This window comes from Lagopus leucura, unplaced genomic scaffold (assembly GCF_019238085.1).
Source record: "Lagopus leucura isolate 7727_CA_CO unplaced genomic scaffold, USGS_WTPT01 Super-Scaffold_100001, whole genome shotgun sequence".
Classification (NCBI taxonomy): domain Eukaryota; kingdom Metazoa; phylum Chordata; class Aves; order Galliformes; family Phasianidae; genus Lagopus; species Lagopus leucura.
The window spans coordinates 11,948,706-11,976,058 of NW_024962262.1; the positions used below are offsets into that span (position 1 = coordinate 11,948,706).

At 40.4% G+C, this 27,353-nt stretch overlaps 1 protein-coding gene across 1 annotated transcript in view; it reads right to left on the bottom strand.

Moving 5' to 3' along the window:
- The window catches only part of FNDC3A (fibronectin type III domain containing 3A), a 114,244-nt gene that overhangs the window by 53,761 nt on the left and 33,130 nt on the right, over positions 1-27,353 (bottom strand). Inside the window, exon 3 of the mRNA XM_042866770.1 lies at positions 20,346-20,421. Coding sequence (XP_042722704.1) covers positions 20,346-20,421 — 76 coding nt within the window. The remainder of the gene's footprint in view (positions 1-20,345; positions 20,422-27,353) is intronic.

Here is a 27,353-nt window from a genome sequence, read left to right on the forward strand (position 1 = left end):
AAAAAAAAAAAAAAAAAAAAAAAAAAAAAGGAAACATAGAAAAACTCGCGGCAGGAGGAGCGCCCGTCGGCCAGCAGCAGGTTGAGTTCTGACCCGGGAACTCTCCCACCTCGTCGAACCCGTCGCGGGGACGGCCGACGAGCAGCGCCGCTTACAGCGATGCTGAACCGCTGCGAGCGCGCAGCCGAGTCGGCTCCGCAGTCAGCGCCAAGGCCGCTCGCTGCGGATCTCTCCCGGAGCCTCCCTCCCGGAGGCCTTCACGATGCCCTTCCGGGGCAGCGCCGCCCGCACCGCCGCCGCAGCCCCGCCACGGTCCTCCCCGCGCCCGCGCCGCTGCCCTGCCTCAGGGCGGCCCGACCCTTCCTAGCGCCGCGCGGCCGTCCCTCCGCCCAGAGGAGCTCGGGCTCTCGCACGCTCCCCACGCCGCTCCCAGCCGCTGCCGCGCCCCCCCATCAGCGCCAGCCAGCGGGAGGGCGGGCAGCCCCCGGCCCCGCGCCCTGCCCAGGGCAGGCCTTACCGCTCATGTCGGGCCGGGCCGGGCCGCGCTGGCGGCTGCTCCCGGCACGGCACGGCACGGCACGGGCGGGGCGGCGGGCGGGGCGCGGGTTCAGGTGCGCGCTGCCCGCTCCGCCCCGCTGGAAGGAGGCTGTGCCCAGCGGAACGCTCCCGCTCAGCTATCGCTTCTTTTTTTTTATGACCACCGGTTCTCGCCGCCGGTAAGGAGCCGGGCGTTTAGCCGCGGCTTCTCCGTTAATCTGCATAATTAAGTCGAAAGGGATTACTTCGGCCAAATCCTTCCGTAGGATTTACCTCCGGATGAACTGGTCGGCACACGGCACGGCGAGAGGGGCGCGGAGGTCCGGCCGCGAACGGGCACCGTGCGGCCGCGCGTTGAAGGCTGCGGTGCCTTTGATACTAATCGGTGCGGATCCCGCGGCTCATGAGCGCTGCTATACTTAGCGTGAGCGGCGATGAATCACCACCGCTATCCCCAGGAGGAAATAGCATTCAGGATTTACTGCGGCACATTAGGTTAACTATGTCTCCATAACCGAACACCCACACTTTGACATCACGCGGGCGATGATATGCATCGCTGACGCAAGCGCTGACAGGATCAAACACAAAGGCCACCGCGGCAGAAACAATGGAGAGCGCGGCTGACGTTGCAGCGCCCCGACGTGCCGTGGCCGATCAATAGACCCAGATGCCACAAATAGTTGCACCACTCGCTTTTACAGAACGGCCAAGGCCTCAAAGTTTTATTTTGGGCTTCCAGCGGCACCAATTAAACACAAAAATCCAAGAACGACAATAAACAGGAGGTCTGAATTTGCCTCGTAAGCTGTGCCTGGAAAATATGGAGAAATTGGTACTTAACAGGTTAACGGGCACTGGAAGATGTCACGGGGATCCAGGAGGTTGACTTTCACTGGGTGTGATGTCATCAAAGCAAGCAGTAACAGAAGGAAAGCAGACACAGAACTTACCACTAGGCCTGAGCTGGGGAAGGAAAGCAAGGAACTGGAAGCACTGCAAGGGCAGGGGTGGGCAGAAGACTTCAGTTTTCAGTGCTGTCAGTTGAACACATTCCTTATGCTCTAAATTCATCCTGACAAAACAATCCCTTCCCCCATCCATCTGTCTACTTTTGCCATCAAGGCTGGGGAACAGCCGCTGACAAAGCGGGAGCCGTAATTTAAATATATTAATTGACTACAGAATCTATCAGTGGGCTGGAGGCTGGAAAACACGAGGAAAAGCAAGGTAAAATGTTCACGTAGATCTGTTCAAAAACAGGAGGAAAAAAAGCATCAGTTTCATTCATACAAGCTTTGGAATAATGGATAAGAACTGAAAGCCTGGAGGCCTAACTACAGTACTTCTACAGATTCCATCCTAATGAAATCCTGATCTTTCCCACGAAACCATACATATGTATTCACAAGAAAAAGGACACAAAATCCCTTCTCATATGCAAACGTGCAGAGATGACAGATTTCCATAGCACTTTATCATTAATACAGCTATCAGTTTTCGTTTATAATGGCCTCACGCACACTGAAAGGACAAAGGTAACAATGGTTTCTGTGTTCGAATAATAAATGTAGCTCCATTACAGCTATTTCTAAACAGTGACCACTGTGCTATTCTTGATTTAAAAAAAAAGACTGCAAACCCACACCTTCAAACGGTGCAAACCTCATGAGGAACTTCCATATGGGAGCTTGTAGAAAGATGGTTTTAGATTTTATAGATAAGCCAACAACTTTTAAACCTTCTTTGTGAACCAACACTGGAGCACAGCATCAACTCCATCTTACTTTTGTTTAAAAAACAAAAACCAAACCAATAACCCACAACACAATGAATCAAAGATGCTAATGTGGAAACACAAAACACAGACTTTCACTGTGCAGTCAAGATTATTAAACTGCTCAGCTTGCTTTGCTGTTTTAGGTTTGAGCTAAGGTTAATTACTTAATAGCTGTGGAAGAGTTGTGTCAAAAAATTACATTCTCTCCCTTATAGTCTTCCAATTTAAATATCAGGTGAACTCTAAGTCGTTACATTTCAAAGGGAGTTAATTAAATGTGATATACCATTCTTAACACAAAGAAGCTTTGATGAATATGTTTTTATTCTTAGCAGTAAAAATAATCGGGACTGACTGCTTTGCACATCAGCTTAGCTTCTTCTCAAGGAGAGTGATTTCCCAGCATTTATGCTGAACAATATTGATCTGCAACTTCTTCAGACTAATATTTAATATACATGCATAATGCTTAGTCATGTTCCATTTGAATCAAAAGACTCAGGATAAACCACAAGTTAATTATCTAACAGTTGTTGTCACTAAAGTTGTGTATTTATAACCAGAAAGTATTTTTAACTTTCCCATAAGCACTGCAGATCAGAAAGATCCAAGTGGGAAGCACTACTGCTGGTAACTGGTTGTGGCTAAGGGGTGAACAGCACAAGTGAGTCTCAGCAGCTCCTGGTGTGTAGAAAGCTTCTGGAAAAGAGCACACTGATACACAGAAGAGAGATTGTGGTGGGCAAAGACATCAACTTCTTTTCTTCCCAGACTGGTGGTGCCAAAAGTTATGCTGGATAATTATTTGTAAATGTCTTTTTGGCACCATTATACTCAAGCTATTATACTAATGGGTTATTTTTTCTGTACATACCTACCTGACTGCACTGACTTCAAACTAGAGGGTAAAAGTGTGTCACAGTCTGCTGTCTCAGAGTGGGCTCTTGGAGAAATCCCTTCTCCTCTGTGTAAATTTCTTCATATTCTCACTGTCGAGTTATGTATGTGTATATATGTGTGTATAACACATGTATATATGCACACACATAACTGCACATAATGACTAAGAAATGCAACAGCACACATGTAAATGCTGAACTGATTTCACCAAACTGTAAAGCAGGGCATTTCAAAACAAAGGGACTCCTAGGGTTAGGCTGTCTGGTGAAAAGCAGACCTAAATATTGCTCTCTGCAATGAGAAGAGGCTTTTAACTACACTGATTTGAAAAATAAAATGACAGAACGCAACCGCTCTGTCCCACTGAAATTTTACTCTTGAACAAAAGTAACTCACATTTGCTGCTCTGGTCAGATAAACAGATCTTCTGTAAAACAATGCAAAACAAATGGAAATGGACATCAGTCCTACAAGACCTCCTCTCTTCACAGTCACCAATAAAAACATACAACTATTTTTTATGCCCAAATGAGAGATGCTCACTTGACTCAGCCAACATGAAGACTCAGATTTCAGTTTCAGAAGAAAATGTTCAGATGTAGGCTTCTGAACTATGAAGTAAATGTTGAAATAACACTTTATTACACAGTTTTGTTTTAGAGCATGAGGGAGGAAAACACTCCCTGAAGCTGACAGTTTGAAAGGAGACATTTGGTAACGCACAGTCCTTCTGTCATGGTACAAACTGTAGAGAACAAGCCCCAAGTAGACAAATTACACAGTAATGGCATATGACAAAAATGAGACATAAGACCAAGCTGAAAACATCTGATATTACATGCCTTACACTTTTTAACATCTCAAGCAAACATTTGGCTTCAGCAAGGTGATTCACAGGTTGCCTCAGGACGACAGCTCTGTGCTTTTGCACATTTATCAGGAAGCCAACTCATACCAAATGACACAAATCATTGAACACAGGCAGTGTGTCCTCAACGAGATACCTGGTTCAAATCTGCTCTATTGACTCTTGTCTGATTTCACCAGAGTATATCAAGGTTACTGTTAGGAGATTCCTACTGTCAGGAAAGATGTCTGCCTACTCAGTTGGCAGGCAAGTTAAATTCTGAGCTTCTAACACCTGACTTCTCCCAGTCTGGAAGAGTGCTACGGGCACCAGATGATGGAAAAATCTGTTTCACACACTTTGTTACCTCTGCTGAAGACTGGCCACCAGGAAAGTGAAATGCAGCACGTTAAGCCTCTGTCCCTGCTACAAGACACAGTTAACTCCACTGATCAGGTTTTTAAATGGAAAATACAAAGCCAGCCTTTGAAAGCAGAAATGGAACCAAGAGTTCACCCAAGTTATATAGGAATCTCTGGAAAGGTAGACTGCCTTCCTACAAGTTTCTCTCTAGTATTCTTTTTCTTTGAGGGGGAGGAAGGGAAGAAGCCATCTCCAAAAGACATGGAGAGATGCCTCAATGCGGGATGTCCCACAGCGTAACAGCCTGGGGACTTTGCTGGAATTTGGAGCTAAATCTTCAGTGCTGGTGGGCTCTGTAGGGCAAAAATCCTCATATCTCAATGCTGGGTGAGTGCTTTAACTGATTTCCTGTTGCTGCTAGAACTGTATTTTTGGAGAAACCTAATATAGCCTGAGTAAAACAAATAACCTGTCTTGCCTTTAGGAGAGAGAGGCGACGTTCACATACTGTCTCTATATTGTTTCCTTTCAGTAGGTCTTAGATATGTGGTCTCTGCCAGTTCCCACGCAGCCTGTTTTGTACAATCACAAGGTTGTAGGGAATTCTGCAGTCAAAACAGAAGCAATGGATTCAGCGTGCCTGCTAGGATTAGGTTGTGATACAGTGGGTGACCTGGGCTGCACTGTGACTTCTGCAGCTAACACCTTCAGTTAAAACTAAGGTAGAATCCAAACACTGTGAATGTGACTCCCACGACTGGAGTCTAAAACAGCAATTACAGGGGATGCTCTAAAAAGAAGTGGAAATAACGGTTGAATGAAAAACTACTGGTCTTGAAAATTCTTAATAACATAGCAGCCAATGTGATAATATGCTTCACCATTTAAATTAAGACTTTGGAGTCTGCTAATGATTTAAGCAAGAATTTTCTTGTTCAAAAAGCTTTGCAGAAATTTGGTCTCAAATTAATTAAACCCAAATCAGAGAACATTTTAGAAAACCCTGATGTTCTCAAGTGAGACACAGAAACATAGAATGGAACTACATATGCTACTAACACCAGTGGCTTCTTCTGCAGTGAAATGTTTCTACTGTTTCATACACACCACAACACACTTCAACTAATTCCTACTGAAAACCTTACATTTTTGTTAGCGTGGTTTAGAGAACAAAACCTTACAGGCTATCTAAAGAACTTGTTATCTTTTAAACTTGTTTTAGCATTCGAAATCTGTAGATTTATAAGGTTGAGGGTTTTTTTGCATGTCTTATGTGACAAAGAACCCTTAATACTCCACAATGATCTCTCCACAGATCCCTTCAGCAAGGAATTATTTTCTCCATATCCTTAGCAAGTTGCCACACAGGGAAAGCATGTAAGCACAGACAGCAAGAGTGCCTATGAAAAAGGTTGTTTTTGATAAAAACCTTTCACCAAGGTTGATAAATACGTATTATCAGAAAGACAACATCTGGTAAAGCAGTAAGCAGGGACCAGACACAAAGATAAGCTTATGCTGCTGCAAGTGTTCTCTGTAACCAGATACTTTTTAGAAAGTAAAATACCCATTGCTTTGGCAGCCAAAGTGAACTCAGAACCAGAAAGAACTATGTAAGGAATCTGCTTACCTGTGCCAAACAAGAGGTTAGGGATGAAGCAACTAACTTATCTCAAAAACTGTCATTCCAAGCCAGACAAAAGGGAAAAAAATGTACTAAAACAGCACAGTTACTAACCATACATTTTGTATTGATCAACATACCCCTCTTCTAAGGAGCCGAGACAAGAAAATTGCTTAACAGATGGAAAGTAAATGTGTCCTTTGTGTTGAAACCTTTTTATTGCTTCCCTGTTGTCTGGGTGTAGAAGATCTACTTTTTCTGTTGCTGGACCACTGGGGCTAAAGGACTGAAAAACACCTCATGAATCAAGTCTATTCACCTGCAATTGCTGCTTCATTCCTCTTCCCTATTATCATATATCAGGATCCATCACAGATGGATTGTATATAAAAGCATCAAAACCAATCTTAAAATCAGTCAGTTCTTTTACTTGTATGTCTCCCACAGGGATGCTATTCTTGAGCACTGCTCCTAAGTAGCCAGGAGGTTTCTTATAATTAGATAAAATTTATTCATAGCCTTTTGACATCTACTTGGCTTTCAATCAGCTCTAGCACTAATTTTATTATTATTAGTTTTTAAATCCCTGGTGTTTACTTACCTATTCCTAACAAAACTCACTTTTAGCAAAACAAGTCAACCTCTTCTAGTCCTCTTTCACAAAATAGCCTCCTGATTCTTCTGAATATCTTAATAGCTCTTTTCTGCAACAGCTGGAATCAGTTTCAATTCATCTTTTGTAAACATGAATTATCAAAGTACAGTTGATGTCTCAGCAGAATCCTATAAAATGCAACTAAACATCCCAAGCTGTACAACTAATTACTGTCTGATGCATTTTATGATCACAGTAACCTTTACGGATACATTACACTGGAGATAATACTTATCGTGTAAGTGAAATAGCTTGCCTGTTTCCTCCTCCTCCTTATCAAGTTTCAAACAATGAGATCCCCATTTATAATTTATTAATCTTATGCATGACCTTGCATGGCACATAGCTGCCTTTCATCTATTTTAGGGGTACCATTCAAACAACACTTCCTTAATACATGTTCTTCTTGCTCTTTCACCATTTCTGGTACATAGGCTTCCTAAGCCACTGCAGTTGCCTGGATTGCCATCTTAGCTGAAAGGTATTTCTGGAATACCTTGATAACTGAAAAAAAACCTGAGCCAATTAGTTACTGAGAGGTTAGAAAGGAATATATTTACATTCCAGGCTATCTGCGCATCGTGCTTCAGCATTCAATCCTTTCCTATTTTCTCCTCAATTTAGAACCTTAAAAAAAACCAAACACTAGATGAGTAAGATTATATTGAATCTGCTGAAGCTCTTCAGAGAAACAATCAGAAACATTCTGTACTATGCTTTGAATTTTGTAGTATGGAAACAGGAAACATGCAAGTATATGATCTCAAGACTCCATTGCATACCTTTCATTCTTCACACTTATATTTTCTAATTCTTCTATTTACTTCCTTCTAGTCCCGTTATTTACTTCCTACTGGCCTTCACATACTCAAAAACTACATCCTATGCAGGTACAGCCTTACCTAACTGACATTCAACCTCTTTTTCCATGTGACATTTTCCCAGGCACTTCACATCTTCATCTAGCTCTGTGAAATTGCACAGAAATGTTTACCTGCCAATCTACTACTTGTCCAGATACAGCAGCACATCACTACCACCCAACAGGAAGATTCATAAACCTGCACTTAGGTACTTTAGAAAAAAAATAAAGAATAAAAAAAATCCAACACCCTTCTACTTAACTGCTGTCACCAAGATGAAAGTAGATTCTTTCCCATCATAAATAATGGATCAGTTTTTTTTCAGATGAGAGGATGAGGCTCAGTAACTGAAAAACAATGACAGCACACTGAAACTCTTGGAACATAATGCACACTTAGAGGGCTATTATGGGCAAATCGGTGCTCTGGATGGTATTTTTAAGACCTGTCAGAAGATGAACTGGGGAAAAAACTTGCAGGTAAAGCTGTGTGGGTATACGAGTAAGATTCCTGATCTAGCATGTGTCATATACTCTGCTCAAAAAGCATGCAAGAAAACTTGAGAGTATACACAGCTGTATTCCAAGGGTATTTCCAAGGCACTTTTTCCTCCTTTTTAACGCAATATTTGTATTGTGTAAGAATCAGAAGGGTGTAGTAAGCATAAAAACACACCTTTAACAAATATATGACTGGAAAGGCTACATAATGTCAGATTTTCAACAAGCACAGAAAAGTGCTGTTCCAACTCATGTTGGCCAGAAGTCCAGAGTAAAAAGCAATCAAGCCAACAGTCAATCTCAAAACCTCAGTGCTTGCAGGTACTGTTGTATCTATTTGCAGTGTGAATGCGGGAGTGGAAGCTAATCTCACACTACAGTCCTCTGCAGCTTTGTTCACTTTTAACAGGTGGTGAATCAGATGGCTTCTCAAATTTAACTATCTGCTTAACAATAGATGAGACTAAACTTACTTTATTCTACAAAGCGGTTCTGTGTCTGATCTCAAAACAGTAAATAAAGTAGAAAGAAAAAAATCAGAATAAATGCAAAGTTAAGTATTTTTGTTATGTTCTGAACATACCAGCAACTTAGGAGTTTTACTGAGATGTCTCTTGACTGCATAAACCACAAGACCCAGCTCTTATTGGGTGTGCAGCCTTCCAGAGCAAACCCTCTTTAAAGCTAAAATGGCTGAGGCTGTAACACAGTAAAGCACTTCACTTTAAGACAGTCTGTTGAAAGACAGCATTCAACACAAGTTTTTGGAAAATAAAGGAAAAGAGAAAGGCTGACAACTCCCTGCAGAAGCATCGGATTTTTCTTCCCTCTCTCATACCACCAACTTTTGTTCTGATTCTTGGAAGAGAGGAGTATCAGTAAGGTACAGCTCCTTGACCTCACAGCTCTTCCCCTAGTTTGGGAATTTCAGCCCATGGCCCTGCTGTGGTCTTTATTCACCACAGTCCTACTTCAAGTGATCTGCATTTTCTATGTGTGTTGCAATATGTTGTTTTATTCACAGTAACTTACTCTTATCTTACTGAAAATACGATTCCATATTACTCCTAGGAATTATCCATGAAGTAAGAATAGAAACTTCTCATTCTTCCTACTTCCCATACTTTTCTACTTTAAAAAAGGAGGTGGGGAACAGGTGAAAAATGACTTTGAAGTCATTTCAACTGAGATGTAACATCATTTTTCAATCTGCTAAGAGTCAGATCGGAGTAACCAGAGTTTTACAAACTCCACAAGAAGTTTCAAAATGAGGTTTTCTATCACTGAAGAAAGTAAGAGAGGCGGCAAGCCACCTTTTCTCAACAAAATACCGAGTTGTAAAGAAAGCTCTTTCTTCAGTTGCTTTGGGAGGCACATTCATCCCACCTATGACAGTCACAACAATCCAAGGGAAACACAATATACACAGTATGAAGATACTCCATATGTCCAGCATTAAAGGGAAAGAATGAGTGAAGCAGCTGGAGAAAAGGCGACCAGAAAAAAAACAAATTGATAACAGGGACAAAAGATAAAACCATATGCTCACAGAATAGCTGGTTAATCAGAAAGGAAGAAGCGTGTTGTCAGCTGTCCAGGAGCTCTAACATCCATTAACTTGACACACTTCTCTAAGTTACGGGGTGCCCTACGGCCACTTGAGAAAATCTGAGGCTGTTTCGGTGGTGCCCTTGAGCACCTGCTCCAGAAAACTGGATTTTTTTTGGAAGTTTGCTACAGCTGAGGAAGGCCTCCTCTTAGGCATAAAAAGGACAGCAGTACTTTGGATAGTCACATGCGCCACCAGTGAATTTGGCCTTTCAAACTTTATGTGAAGCTGCATGTGATTACACTGTTTCTTAATGGCTTTAAGTGGCTGAACATACACACTTGTAATTGGTCTTTAATTCACATTAAACAGTAGCTATTCATATCTGTGCACAGCTAGCCTATACGTTTGTAATGGCCTTGTTATCTTCTTTCCCCTTGTTTGGAGAACAAACTGCTTTAGATGTAAAACAGATTGCTACATGAACGTCTGCAAAAGGAAGAAAGCGAGGTTATATCACCACGGATTTAATGAAGTTCAAAAGCGTCATGATCATGTAAGCCACGCAAACTGACAAACCCTCTGTCATCTAACAGTCAAAAAGACTGCAACTATAATCGTCTGCTATTAATAACACACACACAGCCATATCTTTCAGGCCATGTGCTGCTGATTCACCCATTAGGGAAAAAAAATCAGAAGTAAGAGCAGGAGCCTGCTCAGTCTTGAGGAAATGTAGTGGCTGTGAGAGCTGCCCCAGAGCCTTGGAGATGTTGGTTTCCTACCACTGTTCACAGCTACCATGTACCTGACAGTAGTCCAGGAAATAAGGCAGCCAAGACTATTTTCTGGAATACAAATAGAACAACAGTAAATAAAAATTAATTAAAAGTTATTTTCTATTTAACTTTAAGACTTTGATAGCAGTCTGAACACTTTCACAGCTGCAGCTATACTTCAAGAATGCAGCAGAACAGCCTGAATCTCAAAGAGCTATAAAGAAACATCCTGGAGTTTCATCTAACAACATGTAGCATTTCCAACAGATGACACACCAGCCTGTATTTTTACTATATGTATTGTTAAAGAAGATCTAAAGAAAGCAGTGCTTATGCACAAAGTTCCAGTCTTTTAATCTTCATGAAAAGTTTAAATATATTGTTTCTGAGTTTTTACAAAACAAAGCACAATTTGTTTTTAAAGAATTAGTTAAATAAGGAAACGAAGAAACTTCTTTCTGTTTTCTGTTTGATGGGACTAGCTGATTCACTGGAGGGCTATACTGCCATCCAAAGGAGCTCTGACAGGCTGGGGAGGTGGGCTGGCAAGAACATCATGATGCTCAGCAAGGAGAAGTGCAGAATCCTGCCTGTACCTTGGGAAGAACTGCCCCAGGCACCAGGACATGCTTTCCAGAAAAGGACATGGGGGTCCTGGTGGGGCACCAAGTTCAACACGAGCCAGTAATGTCCTCTTGCCACTAAGAAGGAAAATCATGTCCTGGAACGTGTTAGGCAAAGTACTGCCCACACATAGAGGAAAGTGATCCTTTCCTTCTACTGGTGAGGCCACATCTGAAGTTCTGGGTCCAGTTCTGGGCCAGCCACTATAAGAGAAATGTGGACACAGCAGAGAAAGTCCAACAGAGGGCCATAAAGAAAGGAGAGTACTTCTCCTTTGAAGAGAGGCTGAGAGAACTGGGGCTGGAGGAGAGCTGGGAGAAGAGGAGGCTCAGGGAAATCTCACTGACCACAAATACCCTCATCAAGCTCTTGTCAGTGGTGTGAAGTGCAAGGACACGGGTGCAAACTGGAGCATGGGAGGCTCCCTCTGAACAGCAGAATACTGGCACAGGCTGCCCAGCGGCTGTGGGATCTCCCAAAGCCACCTGAATGTGGCCCTGGACACCCGGCTTCTGGTGTCCCTGCTGGTGCAAATGAACCCAGGGGGCCTTGCCAGTCTCAGCCCTTATGAAATTCTCTGATTTAATAGAACAGAAATGTTAACAATTCTCACAAAACTTCATGATTTTGATCAAGCAGATTTCATCTGGTTAAGATATAGAAAATGTGATCAGCGTAAGTTATTCTAAATATTAAAATCTAAATTGAAAATCCTAAGTAAAATGTTCTTTCAAACCCCTCTGCCTGCATCTCTGATTTCTGATTCAGTTCAAACAGCTCATCAATTTTCTACTTATGTCAGAATCCAAGAAGAGACCCAACATCAATTGTACCCTCCTTTTGTTTCATAACACAAGAAATACAAGGCTACTTGTTTCCCATCAGCAGCAGAGTAAGGGATCAGATAAACTGACTGCAGTGCCAAGGGACTTAATATTTTCAGACACAGACCTGTCAGGCTTAACACTCTGCATAGGAGTCATTGAAGTGATTCCAGACTTACACTGCCCACAGTAGCACCTGAACCTCAACACTATGAGTTAATGATTTACAGTCTTCAGGGCAAGACATTACTGACTGCAGTCATGGGAGTCAACTCCAGGTACATTTCCTAGTTGCAGCTACTGGCCATAACTGCATTCCCAACATGTACATCCAAGCATTGGCACCTTCCTTTTAAGATGTGAGATGTTAGGTGCCCGTGGAAATGGGTGAGTTCTGAAGAGCTCAAAGGCAAAACTTGAGGGAACTGAGGGTACAACTTCAAAAGAAGGGACACCAATGACATGTTTTCATGGCGTAGGCTGACTTGTTTCCTTTTATAATAGCCAGGCTTCAGCTCCAGAATGGAGACATCTCATTTAAGTATCTAAAATTGTACATCTGCACGCAAGTTAGGACTTCAAACTCCAATTACAGTATGTGGGGATCTAGTCAGTACACACAGTGGAGCGTGGAGAGCTATTCAGTTCAGACTGATGTCAGCTGAAAAGCACTGACTACGCTGTAGCTAGTGACTAAACCTTCACTGCTTATAAAGGGAGCTCAGATCTAAGGCCACATATAGAAACACACATTTTAGGCACCTAAAATTAGATGCCTTGAGCATGCAGCTAAAGCACTGATATTTCATACAAATGTCTCCAGAAGCTTCCTACAGACAGGCTGGGTATACAGTGCATTGAAAAGAGGGAATAAAGGAGGGAACTAAAGAAGATACAAGGAAAGATTAACTGATCAGAATACATGAGAAAATGGGACGTGAAATGGAGAAACTGAGTATCTTACAAGGAATATAATCAATTATAAACTCATTCATTTCAAAATGTGTGAAATGAGTCAATGTAGAATAATATTTAATAGAAGGATGAGCAAGTAACAAGAAAGAAGCATTATAAATGTAGTTTGCCCCCAAAAAGACATTAGATCTATTTAACAACATTTCAAGAAACCAGAGATAGAAAAATTAAGTTTTCCCTAAAACAGTCTAAAACAAACGTGATTAAAGATCTGAATTTCTCCTTCTAATCTGTTTCTAAATTTGCAACTGCAGAAGGTGTTAAGAGAAGTCTGATCTGCTTTTAATCAAACTTTTGTCAAGTTCAGTTTATCCAGGGAATGGCATACTTTACAACTTAGTAGAAAAGCAGCATGATCAAATCAGCTTTTCCAGCAATAGCTCCTTGGGGTATCACTGATTGCCTCTTTAAGAGCTGAGGGAGACCAAGGCCACCACCTTCCCTTCAGTTATCAGACTTAACCAAGGTGAAGGTCAGGCAGTTCCCACAGAAGGGAGAGCACTCTCTATAGAGGTTAGTTCTTATGGCTGCTCTTAGAGCAGAAAGAGTCAGTGTAAACAGACTTTCAGATTGCTACAGCTTATTCTAGTTAGGAAAATGACTTTGTTCTGTGTTTCCTTGCCAGCTTCAATGATAAAGAGAGATGGTTCTCTCTCAGCACTGCCCTATTGCAAAAAAGACCACAGAATCAAGCAGGCTAATCTGTGTTAGTTTTAATTCAGAATAGTACTAGTGAAAGAAAAGCTGCAGAATTAGGGTTTAAGGCAGATTTTCCATGCCAATGACATTCAAAATTAAGGAGTATATTTGTCCTATGTGACAAAGCCAGCGTGTGAGCAGCAAGACAAATTCACCTTTTTTTTCCTTTATTTAGCAGAAGGGATTTTCCTATGTCTCACCCAACCTCTACGCTAATTTACCTATACAAAATCTGCAAAGGCATTCATGCACTCTGTTCATTACTCTAAGCTATAAAAAAGCCAGCTCCCTGTTTACAGTTACTCTGGAACACAAGAAGGGCAGCTCCTTACTTACTGTGGCACATTTCCAAAGGAAAAGGAACTAGGAACTATACCCATGCTTCACAGTCACTCTCATAGAATGGCTTGGGTTAGAAGGGACCTCAGGGATCATCAAGCTCCAACCCCTGCCACAGGCAGGGCCACCAACCTCCATCTCTGGACCAGCCTGGCCTTGAACACCTCAAAGAAGGGGGCACCCACCACCTCTCTGGGCAGCCTGTTCCAGCACCTCACCACTATCTTTAACATCTTGTAACAAAAGAGGTCAAGCCTCCTCTGAGTTATAATCCTGCATGGCTGACTGATACAAACAGTTACATCTAGTTTGACTGTAGGCAAACTAAGAAAATGCAAACACTCGTACACATTTTAGAAATTGCTTCATGTTTTAAGCCATTTCCAAACTGAGCTACTTTACACAGAATCACAGAATCACAGAATCACCCGGGTTGGAAGGGACCTCAAGGATCATGTAGTTCCAACCCCCCTGCCTGGCAGGGCCACCAAACATACACATTCAGATCAGGTTGCCCAGGACCCCGTCCAACCTGGCCTTGAACACGTCCAAGGACGGGGCATCCACAACCTCCCTGGGCAGCCCGTTCCAGGGCCTAACCACTCTCCTTGTAAAGAAAAGTACTTTTTGTACTTTAAAGTTCACCTACTACTAGACTCAGCTTTGATAATCCTCAACAAAGAGTTACGTGGGCTTTAAGTCACTGTTGCTTGCTGTGATCTCAGTACTTTCAGCTGATTTGTTTTACCTTTCTTCAGGGCCTTTATAAAGTCCTCTACATACCTGTGACAGAGATCCTAAAATTAATATGTATAGGAGGATGTTAACATATCTAGTTTCAGCCTTGCATATCGTGTTTAGTCTTCTGTGCAACACTCACATGGAAGTAATGGACAGGAATCAAATGAAATGATTTGCCACTTAGGGTTTGTTTTGCTTAAAGGAACCGATGTATAAAGCCTTACATTTGCAGCTTTCAGAAGGCTAAAATGTTGAAAAGCAGTAGAGCATCTTTGAAGAGGAAAAGGACAGCAAGTAAAGTTACCTGCATCGTCATGTAATGTCTCAATATTCAGAAATCAGGATTAGGGAAATGGAAACTGATGAAAAATGTCTGACTTGGGCTACAGAAAGAAAACATCACCCAAAGCAGCTTCTCTGGGTGGTTCAGTAACTGTTCTTAATGGGAGCAGAAAAAAAGGGCAGTGAAACACAGAAATACATACATAGGTTTACTTGTACAAATTCATTACCCAGTCTCACAAGCTGTCTAATATACTGTAGAGACGCTCAAGGAGAGAATTCTTGTTCATAGTGTTTATTATTTTTGCTAGTTTATTCAATAATACAGACATATGCATTTAAATATTGTGCTATCTCTAAACTTTGCTCACTGCTAAAGCTGACTCTGAGGAATTTAACAACCAAGAAGCAGTAGTTCTAGAGGTGATGTCACCCTTAAAGCTACCGTATGGGATTACAACTGCAGTGGCAGGAATCCTGGTGCATTCTAAGAACACCAAGGAATGGCACCATATACTTCCTGCAACCCACACAGTGAGTTTAGGGTTTGGTAATAAGCTCTGATCTCCTTGTGAAAGCTGCATCTTCCAGTGACTATCAGCAGCCACAAAAACTCTTTCTGGGGAGTTTGTGAGAACTTGTTGAGCTGGTCAGAAATTCTGCACATCTGTGTTAAACCATCTCAAATAATAACTTACTCTTAAATAAAACTCACTATCAAGGCACTGTGTGCTGTAAAGAACGAACTGAGTTTTTATGGTGGTTTTTTTTGGTGTTGTTGAAATATGCCTAGGCAGGAGTTACGTTTATTTTGAGATGTCCAGCATGGTTGCCTTAATGCTATCTGAAAACAACCAAAACCACACGGCACCTAGCACACATAACAGCTCTATTCAAATACTGTTCTGGATAACGGGCAGGTCTGCTCTGCTCTTCCAGAACTGAAATTCATCTTAGAACGGAATAAAGTTTGCATTTCACTACTGTAGTCTCAGAGTTGATATGATCTTCTTTTCCTCGTGACTGACCTCAAAATACTTCTAAGAAATATTTTATTTTTTACTAAAAAAAAAAAAAAAAAAAAAAAGGGTTGCTTAACTTTTATCCTAGCGACTAACCTTAATGCCAATACTTGGTTTCACTTTAAAACACCAAGTATTCATGACTCATTCTAATTTACATATATTTTCTTATTTTATTATAAAAACGGCCATTTTCCTTTGCAGAGGCATATATAACATTGTCTCTCTTATTATGTCAAGTAACATTTAATAGCCCTTAGCTGCAACTTGGTACTGCTACAAAATGTGCTTAAGATGAGTCATCTTCATTCATTTATCCTGCAATAGGAAGAATTCATGAATGACTGATCTGCAGTAATTCAACTCTACAAAGAGAGCCCATTCATATACTTCAAACCTGGTTATCTGAATCACTAATGTAGCTGATTATTTCACTTCAACAGAAGGAAATTTTGGCTTAAGAAAAGTCTCCACAGAAGTCTGAATACCTCCAGTACATCAGAACAGTATCTAAAAGAACTCTACTGAAAATAAGCATTTTGATGTAACACAGAGATATGCAGCCAGATATCATCCTGTCTGTCTAGCAAGAAAATCACGGTGTCTTTGGAAAGTAAAAGACTGACAAATGGTTTCAATTGAAGTTGTGTTAAAAGAGTGGGCAGAAGTCAGTGCTATCAGACAAACCACTATGCAGTCAAACAAAACGTTACAGAATCAGAAATTGTCCACTGATACTGAGAAGCGTTCATCTGAAGTGATAGTTAAGTCAAAATACACACAGCACAAAGGCAGTTAAAACCTAAGCAGTTAGTGACAGAAGTATAAAACAACGGTGTTTGTTATTTTACAGAAATATGCATGCAATGCGTTAAGAAAGAAATACACTAAGTCATCAAAACTCAGTCAAAACAAAGGGATGTGATTAACCAAGGAGAAAGCGTCCCTCAACAAGCACTGCTCTTTTCCCAGACTTCAGATTTCAAACTAGGAAATACACACAATGGCCTTTTCATCCAATCTTAACTGCCATGTTAAGCAGACTCTTCTCACTTACAGCTCCAGACCATTTAAAGCTCTAAAGATCATCTGAGTGAGTTATACAGCAAGCAGACAGCAAGCATAGAAACCTCAGTATAAATGCAGTATTTTCTTCAGAAGTTAGGCCACAGAAAAAGCACAGTGTGCTTCTCCATTAATTGGGACTTCACGTTTTCTTCACTGACAATTTAAAGAGTATTCTAAAATATTCACTATATACATATCTCCCCTTTCTTCTGGAAAGACAATGACTCTTCTTGTTTTCAAGTTGAGAGATGTACAGAGTGTCCAGAATATGAACAGTAGTCCTCAGAAATAAAAGAATTAGGACAAGAGCACCTCAATTTTTGCAACAGAACAACAAATACAGTTAACAATATGGTTAGATTTAAAAACAATCCACACTGACTTCAGTGGACATTGCCATCTCAAAGGTGAAATGACAACAAAGCACAAAGCAGATTTAGAATCACTGAAGGAATGATTTAAGCAAGCTGCACAAACTACTGCACATGTGCATCTGCACTTCTGTGGGGTTCCACCCAGAACTGAATGTAACTAATTGCTAAATGCAGTTTACAATACAGACTTAAAAAGCAACCCTTAAAAATACTAAGTAAATGAAGTTCCCAGAGCCAGCTCATTTTAGAAAGTAAACTCAGAAACTAAGAGATTTCTTCATATTGTTTTGATAAGGGAAGGTTTTTAATGAAATATTAGTGAATTTCTTGAAAAAAAACCCCTATGCCCGTTCTCATTCTTTCTTTGGGTAAATTCTGAGGCATCAACATTAATTACATCAATATACAATGTTGTATATAATCACAGTTTTTCTGCAAGCAATGTGCTGTATCTTTGGAAAGCAATATGCAGATACACATTCCTAACATATGCAGCATAGCCTCTTTTTACAGAGCACGTCACAGAAAAAGCAGAAAGTGCATTTTTTTTATTGAGCGTTAAGTCAATATGGTCAGGCAAGAATATAAAGATTGGCAAATATTTACAGGAAAACAGACTGGAAAGCAGTATTAAGACACATTAGATGACTAAGTCAACATCCCACTAAGAGCTTCTCCACTAAATTTCTGACATTTTTGTTTCTCCATACCTTTTTCTCAAATAAGCATCTCTTCAAATAGTACTCATTATGTATTTCCACATCTCTAGCTTTGAATTGACCTAATAACAGAGTGCACACAGTGAAGAAAATAAAAACAGGAAAATAATGTGAGGTTTCCTTCTTTAGTGTCAGTGCAATAGTATCCTGTGGCTATAACCCATTTTGAAGACTGGGCATCCATTTTGTGGCAAAGTAAAGCAGACTACACTTGAGAAATGTGGCAGAGCAAGAAGAACCATCGATATCACACTAATCTCCACAGCGTGCACTACATGAAATCATTCCCTTTACTCAAATCTAGATACAGTAGATAAGGTAGACATTCCTCATTGTTGCAATACATACCATTAAACAGAATAGAATATCACAGAATATTCTGAGTTGAAAGGGACCCATAAGGATCATTGAATCCAATTCCTGACTCCAGCCAGAACCTCCCCAAAGTCATACCATAAAATAAAACAAAGCAGTATCACTTGCCAAAGGAGTTTCTTCTTTAAGTCAGAAAGACCCAAAAAGTCATGAAGGTAGAAAGATCTACTGACATTATCATCATAACACAGAAATGTCAAGAGTGGCAAGAATAGACCAGAAAAGGTGCATTCAAGTGAACATGCTCACAGATTAGTGAACGTATGCACATGAAAACCTAAGTTATGATCTGTTCCAATACCACCTACATATATGCCATATTATTTTCACATCCTGGGAAGGGGGAAGGACAAGGAGAATGCCCATACAACAAGTTGTGTGCAAAAGCTGCAGGACTTTTCAGGAAAGGTGTAAAGATCATATCTGAGCTTATTCTCAGTGAGTACCAGGAACAACTGTTATCTAATTATCTCTTACTTTCACCTTCATATTTAAAGTGTGAAGAAATAAGCAGTTGAATCAAATCACAATAGCAAGGTGTCTATTCAGAAAGTAACAGGAGCAAGAAGGATAAAAGCAGTATCACAATAGGTAAGAACTCCAGTTGTAAAACACAATAGCAGTATTTTTGCAGCTCATCACACACACTTCCTACTTTCAAAATGACTTGTGTGAGGAAATTAAACCCGCAGAAACACATGGTATGCTTCTCCTCAGTGTTTTGTGCAATAAAGCTAAAATTCAATGCCCTATCTGCTGTTGTTGGATTTTTCTTCTTTTTAATCTTAAATTGCGAGACAAAATTAATTTGTTCCCCTCAGAAACTGCAAAGTAACTATTACACAGATATGTTTCAAATAAGAGTCTACAGAAACGTGAGCTGCAATATTGGCTGATTTGTGGTTAAAGTGAAGCAACAAGACTGTGCAACTAGCACACCCTTGAAAAATGGCACTAATGAACATGCAGACTTTAAGAATTGTTGATGTAAACTTAATTACAGTCCAAAGCCTCCTTTTAATCAGCCATCCTGTAGCCCAAGGACCCAACTCTGACACTGGAAACAGACTTTTCATCTCAGACTGAAGGGAGGGAAAAGGAGATGCAAGCCTCTTGCTTCAACTTCTCAAGACTGCATCTGTTGGTTCTGGACCAACACACAGAAAAGAGAAGGTAGGATTCATTGTCCCAGCAGATAACAAACAACAAAAAAGTGACCTCATATCTGCATATGTGGATGCTCTCTTCTAACAGAGTGAACTGGTATTCTAAACAACAGCAGTATCTGAGTGCTTGTTTCTTGCAGCTGTAGATTAATTAACTCACAGCTAGTTCAAATCAGAACAGAAAATATCCACAATGACTCCCGTATATTCTTGGATGAAGTGTTTGTACTTTGAAGTGAGATCAAGCTAGAACTCGTGGAGGACATTGTTTGGCAGGAAAACAACCAGTAGGATAACAGACAACTACTACTAGCATAAGCAAAACAATGACCATATTATAGTAAAGAATAAAAAAAACCCAACATCCCTCAAACCAAATTAACAGCTGTAACTTTTAAATTGAGGTCTGTTTAATAAATGAGCTTAATGAAGTTACTACAATAGTACTTGCCTCTTTTGTCTGCAGACTAAAAACGCCACGCTACTTAATAAATTAATTAAATTAAATAAATTAAATAAATTAAAAATAAATTACTCAACTAATACAACAAAAAAGTACACTCCTAGTGGTACTGAAATCTAACCCTAACACAAAATCTTTTAGACTGTTAAATAAAGCTTGTATTTAAAATTACTTTTTTCAGTCTTTTACTTTCAACACCAGAAACTGCCTTTTATTTATCGTGATGCAGAATGTGGAAATATTATATATATATATATATATATTATATATGTTTTACCTGTAATGCACTGAAACTGTCCATCTTCTCTTCTTATTGTAAAAGCTTCCCCTGGATTAACTTGCACAAGAATAACCTTAAAAATAAAAGAGCGTTCACAACCATTACACAGGAATATGTTACAAAAGCCTAGCATGTGTAAAAAAAAGAAATTAACTGCAAGAAAAAAAGACTGAATATATTATTTTCCACCTTACATTATCTGCTGCCTTCATCCCACAGAGAAAAGAGATTAGAGCAAGAGCAAGTACAGATTCTTTAAACGAACTTTTTCAAAGAACCAAGCAGAGGACAGCAACTAGGGTAAAACAACACCTGTACAAATTTTATTTTCTGGACTGTCCAGTATAATCAAAACAGCTTAAATTATTTAAACAAATTACATTTAATTCCACATTAATCAAACTACAGAAACTACCACAGAAAGTTTCAGAGGTAGCCCAGGACTCCCAGTGTTTATATTTCAAATATTACTGCTTGGCAAACAGTTTTTCAGCATAAGGGAAACATCCTGTAATTTCCTTCTTTTCATGATCCAAGCACGTTCGTACATTCATTAATGATAAAGCATTATTAGAACTAATAAGAAAGTAAGCATATCAGATACACAATATGGAACAGCATGAATAGTTTTATTTGCAGAAAGATGTTGAACCTCTTTCTTCTTTTCTTCATGTGTGCTTGCTGGTTTTTGTTTGTTTTTAGACCATACAAGGTAGAATATGTAAAAAAGCATATGCAGCTGAAAAACTGCAGACAGAAACCAAAGTAAAAGTCCATCACCATTTTAGAGGTCAGAATTCTCCTTTGAACCCTGACTTTGAGATAGTAAGTTTGTAGCTATGAAGAATCCAAACAAGATAAGAACAAAAGAAAATAAAGAACTGGTACATTTCATAGAATCTTTAGAGTCAGAAGGGACCTCTGAAGACCAGCTAGTCCAACTCCCCTGCAGTGAACAGGGGCACCACAACTACATCAGGTTGCCAAGGGCCTGATCCAGCCTCACACTGAAAGTTTCCAGGGATGGAGCACCAACCACATCACTAGCTTCCCTTCCAGACACCTCTTCAGTCTTGCTTGCATGCAACTTCAAAAATCTTGGCCAAAAAGTTTACTCTGTTAAGCTCCTAAAGAAAGTATAATTGGGCTTGCTGCTGCTTCTTTACAAAGAAAATAGAAAGCTTCAGTGCATAAGAAGGAGGGGGACTGATTTTTTACATGTCTGATATTGACAGGACAAGGAGGAATGGTTTTAAACCAAAAGAGGGGAGATTTGGGTTAGATGTTAGGAGCAAATTCTTTACTCAGAGGGCAGTGAGGCCCTGGCACAGCTGCCCAGAGAAGCTGTGGGTGCCCCATCCCTGGAGGCACTCAAGTCCAGGTTGGATGGGGCCCTGGGCAGCCTGAGCTGCTGGCTGGCACTGCCCACGGCACAGGGGTTTGAACTGGATGATTTTTAAGGTCTCTTCCAATCTAAACCATTTTATGATTATATGTCTTTCATTTTCTCATACTGATAATTTTCCCAATCATCTAATGTATCTGAATATAAAATTCAGTAAAAGTTAGCACTTGATGTTCCCTGAACGCAGAAGCAAAATTATAGAAATGAGCTTCAAATAACTCTTGTCTTCAGAATACATTGTATCACCAGAGTTTGTGCTTGTAGCCAGCATTTTAGCAACTGAATACCACTTTCCGACCATGATGGAGGGAACTGAGAATGAATGACTTGCTACAATTTCTTTTCCAGGCTTTCCAAGCAGATGCAACTTCTTGAAGATGTGTATTTAATTCACTTACCTTTTACTCTCTGCTGCAACTTAAGGTTCCAGCTTAAAATTTAGACAGGAATAGAAGTACTTAAAAGCTTGCTATCTGTGAGGGCTGGAAAGTATCCAGATTTGCACAAATGTTTTGGGTTTATACCCTGACTTCTGGGAGGAGCCATTCTGGCAATCAGTACAAGTTTCAGCTCCATGTACTGAGTCTCCACAGTACAGAATCAGAGAATCATTAAGGTTGCAAAAGACATCTAAGATCATCTAGTCTAACTGTCAACCCATCACCATGAACCCATGAACTATGTGAAGAAGAAAAGTTGTAAAGCTCTCAAGTTTTAAGCCAACGGGTGGAACAATTAATTCCCTTGATTACTTTCTAGTACGATAGAATGAGGGATAAATTGCGCTACTCCATTGCTCCCATTTCTTCAGTGCCAATGCCTGGCTTCTGGCAGCCTGGTAACTCCTCTTTTGTTGCTTTGGGAACCTGCTGGTCCTCCTCCTCCAGACCCTTGGCTGCAGGATATCTGGACAGGAGGCTCCAGCTAGAAAAGCTATGTACGCTGGCAATGGGCCAATGGGCACATTGGCACAACTGCAGCAAGTGGGCCACATACCTTTTGATTTCCTTTTGTAGTGTTTTCTCTTGCATGAAAATCTTTGTTGCTCATTTCACAGTGCCTCTTAGAAGATAAAGGCTCAACACCTGGGCATAATGCAGTGGGAGAGAGCACTGCTGGCACTGGCTGTGCCACGTGGCAATGATGGAGCCCATAATGCTTTGCACTCCAGTTTTCAACAGGCTTTCCTGTCTCTGAGAGCATCTGAATACCAATAGCCTGGGAAGACTGGCTGACTTAATGCACGTTAATTAGATGCTCAGGAATAGGAAATAGAGGTGGTTTGCTTTTTTTCTTTTTTTCCAATGGACCATTAGTCTGTTTGATGTACGATTCTGTACTTAACTGAATGGCTCCTGCTTCCAGCCTTGCTTTTATGTTGTACATTCTCATTTATATTTTTTACAACTGTTTCAATATAGGCTACACTTGCTGCTAAGTGTGCCGAAGAGACTGAATCAGGGCTGAAGTCATTTCAGAAGTTTCAAGAACCACTGGTTTCAAAAGCCATTGTGCTTGGGGGTAAAGTGTATCAATACGACCAGCCCTGGTTCTCTGCCTTAATGCTGCTCTTTAATTTCAGCCGTTTTGTTGAGGCCTGCACATCTCATTGCCCAGCAACACCACCTCCTCAACCCACTGGTGTTATGAGAACAGAAGCCCTCATCTTTCACATCAAATACTCTAGATCTCAGCCTCCTTCTGCTGCTGGGCAAAACATTCATGTTGGTTGTGACCAAACGACAAGCTTTAGCAAATTCTGGTGGTTCAGCCTCTTCCTTCATGCCTCACCCTTTTGGTGACAAATACAGTTGCTTTACCCTGCTATCCAAAAGGCTAAAATTGCTACCCAAATCTAAAATGCTGCTATTCAAAAGCTAACATGCATTATTCTACTCACATTACTGCTAACTGCTGTTCCAAAATAACTGCAATAATTTGATACAAAAATCATTTATCGTGTGCCAGCCTCAGTGGGATGCACGTTCAACACAGTTTTCAAATGCCATTTCTCTCACTAGATCAACAAAACACTAATAAAAACTTTACCAGCTCAACAAAATAATGGGAGTTTAAGACACTGAGTCCTTGATATGTGCTCTGTAATCCTATAAATGCATTCAAAACACCATCTACTATATAAAAAAAAATACACCTAATAAAATTTAAAAACATAATTGCTCAGTGCTAACGCAACTTTGACTCAACGTATTTTTGTCTCAAGTTCAGACTAACACGACTACTAAGAAATGGAGTATTAGGTCAACAACCAATTTTTTGTCATTTTCACTGGGACTATAAATTGCTTCCTTTGAACTGCTATTTAATAATGATTCATATGACCTCAGTACAGTCCTCAATGAAAAGCAGTACAGAATATCTATTCAGAGGAGATTAGCATACAAGCTGAAAATAATGGAGTAGAGCTACACATTTATCCTCAAAACAATCATTTCATAAATAAAACAAAGTGGCCAGCTCACATGGCTGAAGCTTGGAATACCTGTAACATTGCTGAAAAGTATTATAGAGTTTTAACAGTGTAATTTCATACTTTTCAGTAGTACTTAATTCATTCTACAAAGGACATTAAAACGAATGAACAATACACTGAGCTCTTCAGTGGTTTAATTAAATCGGTATGGATTACAGAGGTTTCTTAGTGCAACGTTAAAAGCAAACTTTATCCTAAAAAGCACAGAAAGATACTGCAAAAAGGAACAGTCTTTATTAAAACCACTTTTTAGCATGAAATACTTATTTTCCTGAAATTTAAAGGACTTGCCTTGCTGCCTGTCCACTGTCAGTCTAAGATGCATAGCCTGGATTGGCATAGACCAGCTTTCTAATAAAACTCAATTGTGTCACGCATTAGAAAGCTCAATGAGGTTTTACTGAAATCATTGCTCAAACTCAGGCAGCTGCTCAAGCCAAGTAAGAGCATAAGAAATGTCCTCACAGCCTTAGCCGGTGGCCCAGGTCAGTAGCCTATTCTAGTGCAGTACTTTATCTCCAATACATCAATTGTAGATACTATATTTAGGGAAAACAAGAGCCTGGGCAGTTTCTGCAGTCCATCTTGCTCACTGTCTGTAAGTTTGCCTAAACTCTTAGGATTTGCTTACACTGCCTTCATAACCTCCTACAGCGAGTTCCTGAAATTCACTTTTAAGCCATCTTAAAAACAAGTGTCCTACTAGCTAAGTGCCTCTAGCTCTTGTACTATGGGATTTGATGAATGGGTTTGAGTAATTTCACCTAACTCCTTTGTTATTTCTTTGACTCAGCAATTTCCTCTCCTTTTCTGCCCAGTTTCCACTCACTGCAGGGTCCCAATATTTTCAACCTTTAAGACAGCTGCTTCAGTCCCTTGACCACATCACTGGTACCTAAAACTAGATCTGCATTAGCAAAGTGAACAGTGCACAGCAACATTCCTAGGTGCTGCAACAGTTGCCTGCAAAGATGTGCTACTATGTTATAGCAGTCCTGTTCACACTAGGGGCTGATGCCAGCTACCACTCTCCCAGATGATGATACAAACTGTTCCAAGGCAGTTTGCAGACAGATATTCCTTCTGGAGGAGGAAACAGTTTCCTAGAACAGACTCGTTCCATGACATTCAGCCTCAGTTTCTGAGAACATTCTTGAGCATGCTTAAATTACAAATACATAAACACTGCCTGGCAGCAGCATTACAGCGCTTTGCCTTTTTGAAGGACTAGTAGTTAACGGATATCATCTTCAGCACTTGTGAAAAATCTCTCTCATCTAAATCCCAATTTGACCTGTCTTATTTGACAAATCCATTCCTATCATACAATAATTCTAGATTTTTTATAATATTAATCTACTTAAATCCAAATTAAAATACAATTTTACTGTAGCTCAGGTAGTATGATCAAGCCTTTCAGAGACACGCAATATTGAGTTTGACATACTGTCAGCAGACGTAACGATAATTTAACAATAATTTCATCTGAAGGTCTCATATATGATTTAGCTTTACCAGATCAGTGTGAGAAAGTATTCTGATCTTTTATCTGCAGTATCAAAGGCAGTACAAATGCTAAAAGGACAGAATATCAATGCTTCCTATTTTTATTCAGTAAGCTTTAAACTACTGGCATGAGAAACTACTGGATTCTTTCTGCAGACTGAATTAGAAAGAGATCTGAATGTCTTTTCTTCAAATCCTTACCTTATTTTTAACCCTTATGAAATATATTTAATAAAAAAGGCAGAGGGAAATTAAAAAAAAGGAAGGATATCAACAAAAAGTGGAAGAGACACTGCAGACAGAGCTGCAGCCACTTGGACTCAGAGCACTTTTCCAAAACAGGGAAAATGTTAAGGTCAAATGTTAATGCTCATCTCCAGAAAGATCCAGAAGTAACATTTATCAGCACAAAAGGGAGACTACAGAAGCCAAAATGAGCTTCAAGGAGGTATTTCTCCCCATTAATATGATCACAGCAGTGTTTTCTAAAGGCAGAAGAGTAATGTTCCAAATGTTGTTGGTCTTCATAGGTATCAAACACCTTCTTAAACACTCTAACATGTTCCTCATGGCACATGAGTACACAGGTTAATGTATTTCTTTATTGAAGCCTAGTTGTGGACAGAAGGGGTTTAAAATATAGAGCTAGCTAATCCTGTTTTGAATATGTTAGCTTGCAGACTAATTAAATTTAGCCAAAAAGCCCATTCATTTCACTGCAACAACAATTAAAACCAACCCTTCATTCTGTCAGTAAGAGACACAATTTTACAAGCATCTCTGCTTCTCCTTCCATCCTGCTAACTGCACTAGCAATGTGTCAGCAGTTTGCCACATTTCCAGGCAATTTCATTGAGGAAAGAAAGGCAGCTTAAGACTCGGGATCACATTACAACATGCAGGGAAAGAAGTTTCCCTAGTGCTCTCAGCCACAACACAAAAAGTGAGGAACCAGAGGCCTTCACAACTAATGGATGCCCACGGAGAACAACACGTCTGTCTTCCACCAGACAGACAGTAAGGAAGACTGAAGTAGGTGGCAGCCCTGCCCACAGCAGGGGGTGGAACTGGATGGTCTTAAAGGTCGCTTCCAACCCAAACCACTCTATGATGCTAAGTTCTTGGGGGCCTGGTGCCAGACTACAACTGATTCCGGTAAAGCCCCTGTATGAGGTGAAAAACTTGCAGGGCAAGAACACAAAAAAGCTTAGGCTTAATTCGCAAGAGTGTTACTTCATTGTTTTAATATAACATACTTCCATAGTGGACACCATAAATAGAATTAAAAGTCTAAATTACTTCTGCCCATATGGAGGGGAAAAAAAAAAAATATTCCATTAGAATTATAGAATGGCTTGGGTTGGAAGGAACCCCAAGGATCATCAAGATCCAAACTGCTCCAGGCAGAGCCACCAACCTCCAGATCTGGCACTAGACCAGGCTGCCCAGGGCCCCATCCAACCTGGTCTGGAACACCTCCAGGGACGGGGCATCCACAGCCTCTCTGGGCAGCCTGTGCCAGCACCTCACCACTCTCTCTGTCAAGAACTTCCCCCCTGACATCTATTAGGTAAAACCTGAAATGAGTCAATGAAATCTA